Source organism: Larimichthys crocea, unplaced genomic scaffold (genome assembly GCF_000972845.2).
Source record: "Larimichthys crocea isolate SSNF unplaced genomic scaffold, L_crocea_2.0 scaffold52771, whole genome shotgun sequence".
Taxonomy (NCBI): domain Eukaryota; kingdom Metazoa; phylum Chordata; class Actinopteri; family Sciaenidae; genus Larimichthys; species Larimichthys crocea.
In genome coordinates this window covers 1-2491 of record NW_020856893.1, presented here as the reverse complement: position 1 = coordinate 2491, position 2491 = coordinate 1, and the positions used below count along the sequence as shown (strand labels likewise).

Below are 2491 nucleotides of genomic sequence, written 5' to 3'. Positions count from 1 at the left end.
CTAAAGGCCACCAACACAAACAGATCTGTAGGAGTCACTACGATGGCTAATTTTTCCCTACAAATAGGCTGTAATGTGTTTTCTCTAGTAAAACATTTTATTAAAACAAAAATACTGACATGCCCAACCAAAGCGGAAAGCGGGCTGAACAGACAAAGTCCACCAGTCAAACGCTGTGTGCTTCCACCACCTCCAACTGTAGTGAGATAATGTGTGAATGTCCCTTTAACCTAAGGCCTTACCTTTTTTTACCTTCAGTTTTTCTATAGTTGCTAACATCAACATTTGTATGGCAACATGCAATAAATCAAAAAATTCAACACCACTACTGTAACATGCTCATGTTAGATGATACTTATCATGGTTGTCAATATGAAAACAAAACTTTAATAAAAAGTTTTCTACTGCTATCTATAACAAGTCGTCCATTGTAATTACGTCAGTGCAGCTCTGTCTCACAGAGAAACTCAGAGCTGCTTTCTCGGCCACCAGAAATAAGCTGCACAGGAAGAGGAAGTGCTCGGCTACACTGTATGTTAACTGTGTTTCAGTCTGATGATCAGACAGTCAGCAGCAAGACAACATGGAGGTCAGAGCTCTCTGCATCAGAATGTGTGAGTACTGAATCTGTCTGCGCAGCTTTTCATGATACATTTAACATCAGCTGTCTCTACACTGATCAGAAATGTAACTGTTCAGCAATCAGATGTGACTTTTTATTAAATAGCATCAGTGTCTAATATGCAGATGTCTTGTCTCTTCAGTGTTAACTGTACTGGTGTTGCTGCTGTCTGCACAAGTCCAGCACAGCGACTGTCACAAAGCCGGTGAGCCAGATTAACTTTAAAATACTGTGTTTGTAATTTGTTTAATTTAGTATTTTATGTTTACAGTTAAGATTGTGGGTCTCCCATGGATTTAAAGACAGACTTTTACATTTCCATCTCATTATTATATTAAATTATGAAAAAAAGTAAACGGTAGATCTATTCTGTACTAATACACACTAAACTCTGTTATATGTTAAAATCATTTTACAGGAATGGTAAATTTATATTTCATTCAGAAAAGAAAATATTTTAATATTTCTCTTTTCTGTTTTTTTCTCAGATGCATCTTTTCCTCGTATCGTTCCGTCCAGGCTGCAGTTCTTTGAATACGAGTCTGTCTTTATAAACTGTGATGAACTGTCATTTTTCAATGAGACTGAATGGAGAGTGATGAGGAAGTTTGATGATAGGGAAACTATATGTAATGTCAAATGGGAAAAAACAGGATCCTGCAACATTACATCTACATTCGCAGGAGACAGTGGAGAATACTTGTGTCAAGCTAAAGGAAAAACAAGCAGCATTGTAAACATTGTAGTGACAGGTATGTTCAATGCATAGAAACTTAAAAACACTAAAGATGTTATTTCATTAAGACCCAGACAAGCCAAAGTGTTTCATATGGTATGTTAGCTGTTCCCTGATTTCACATATACACTGACCATTTTGGTAAAAGACATGAAATACTTGTTTATATTAGAATTGTCAATTTATATTTTGATTCATTGATTTCAACAATTAAATATTTAACATCACCTGTTGACCAGCTGGTCCTGTGATCCTGGAGAGTCCTGCGTTACCTGTGTTGAAGGGAGATGATGTAACTCTGCGCTGCAGAAACAGAAACAAGACGACCTCAAACCTTAAAGCTGATTTCTATAAAGATGGCGTCCTCATCAGGAGCAGCTCTACAGGAAACGTGACCATCCGCAGTGTTTCCCATTCTGATGAAGGACACTACAAGTGTAACATCTCTGGAACTGGTGAATCAGCAGAGAGCTGGCTGGCTGTCACAGGTGAGACTCATTGTGCATTAAAAATGATGTCTACAGTCAAATAAGAGAGTAGTAAGTAGTCATTGGGTGCCATTCTCCTTAGTAAATGTAATTGTACTGCTGCTTTTCTGGAGCATGTATATCCTCACACTTGTGAAATCCAAACTGTTGTGTGTGTAACAAACTGAACCAAATCATATTCACATTCACAATATTCACCACATTCACATGGAAGTTCCCGTTCCTACTGCAATGTGATTGATAACCTGTTTAATTAATTATTGATCAGTTAGGCAAGTTGGAGAATCAAACGAGACTTTGGTGGCTGTCACAGGTGAGATATGAGATTATGTTGTTTACTATGTCTGAATTGTTGTTCTAATGTTATGGTTCCAGACAGGGATGAGTTGCTTAGAAAATAAGTTGTGGCCTGATAAATCCAAACTCAGTCACCTTGATTGATGTCAAAATATCATTCAGATCCCATGTGTCATATTCATACAGCATGTTTAATGTTCTTTTTCCCCCACACCACAAAGATGATCGTGAGAACCTCTTCACTCAAGTCTACACCCTAATTTCGATAGTCATTGCTGTTTTTCTGCTGCTGCTGTTTTTGATGGGACTTTGCCATTGGTACAAAGGTACAAAACACTCAAACACTTG

General features: G+C 37.6%; 1 protein-coding gene across 1 annotated transcript; it reads left to right on the top strand.

Moving 5' to 3' along the window:
• Positions 1-545: 545 nt before the first annotated feature.
• Positions 546-2469, top strand: LOC113745209 (low affinity immunoglobulin gamma Fc region receptor II-like; the record flags this gene model as incomplete). The annotated part of the gene is made up of 6 exons (XM_027276678.1): positions 546-614; positions 765-827; positions 1111-1374; positions 1598-1846; positions 2115-2159; positions 2365-2469. Coding segments are annotated over exons 1-6 (757 nt in total), but the record flags the coding sequence as incomplete, so codon positions are not given.
• Between the last annotated feature and the right edge of the window lie 22 nt (positions 2470-2491).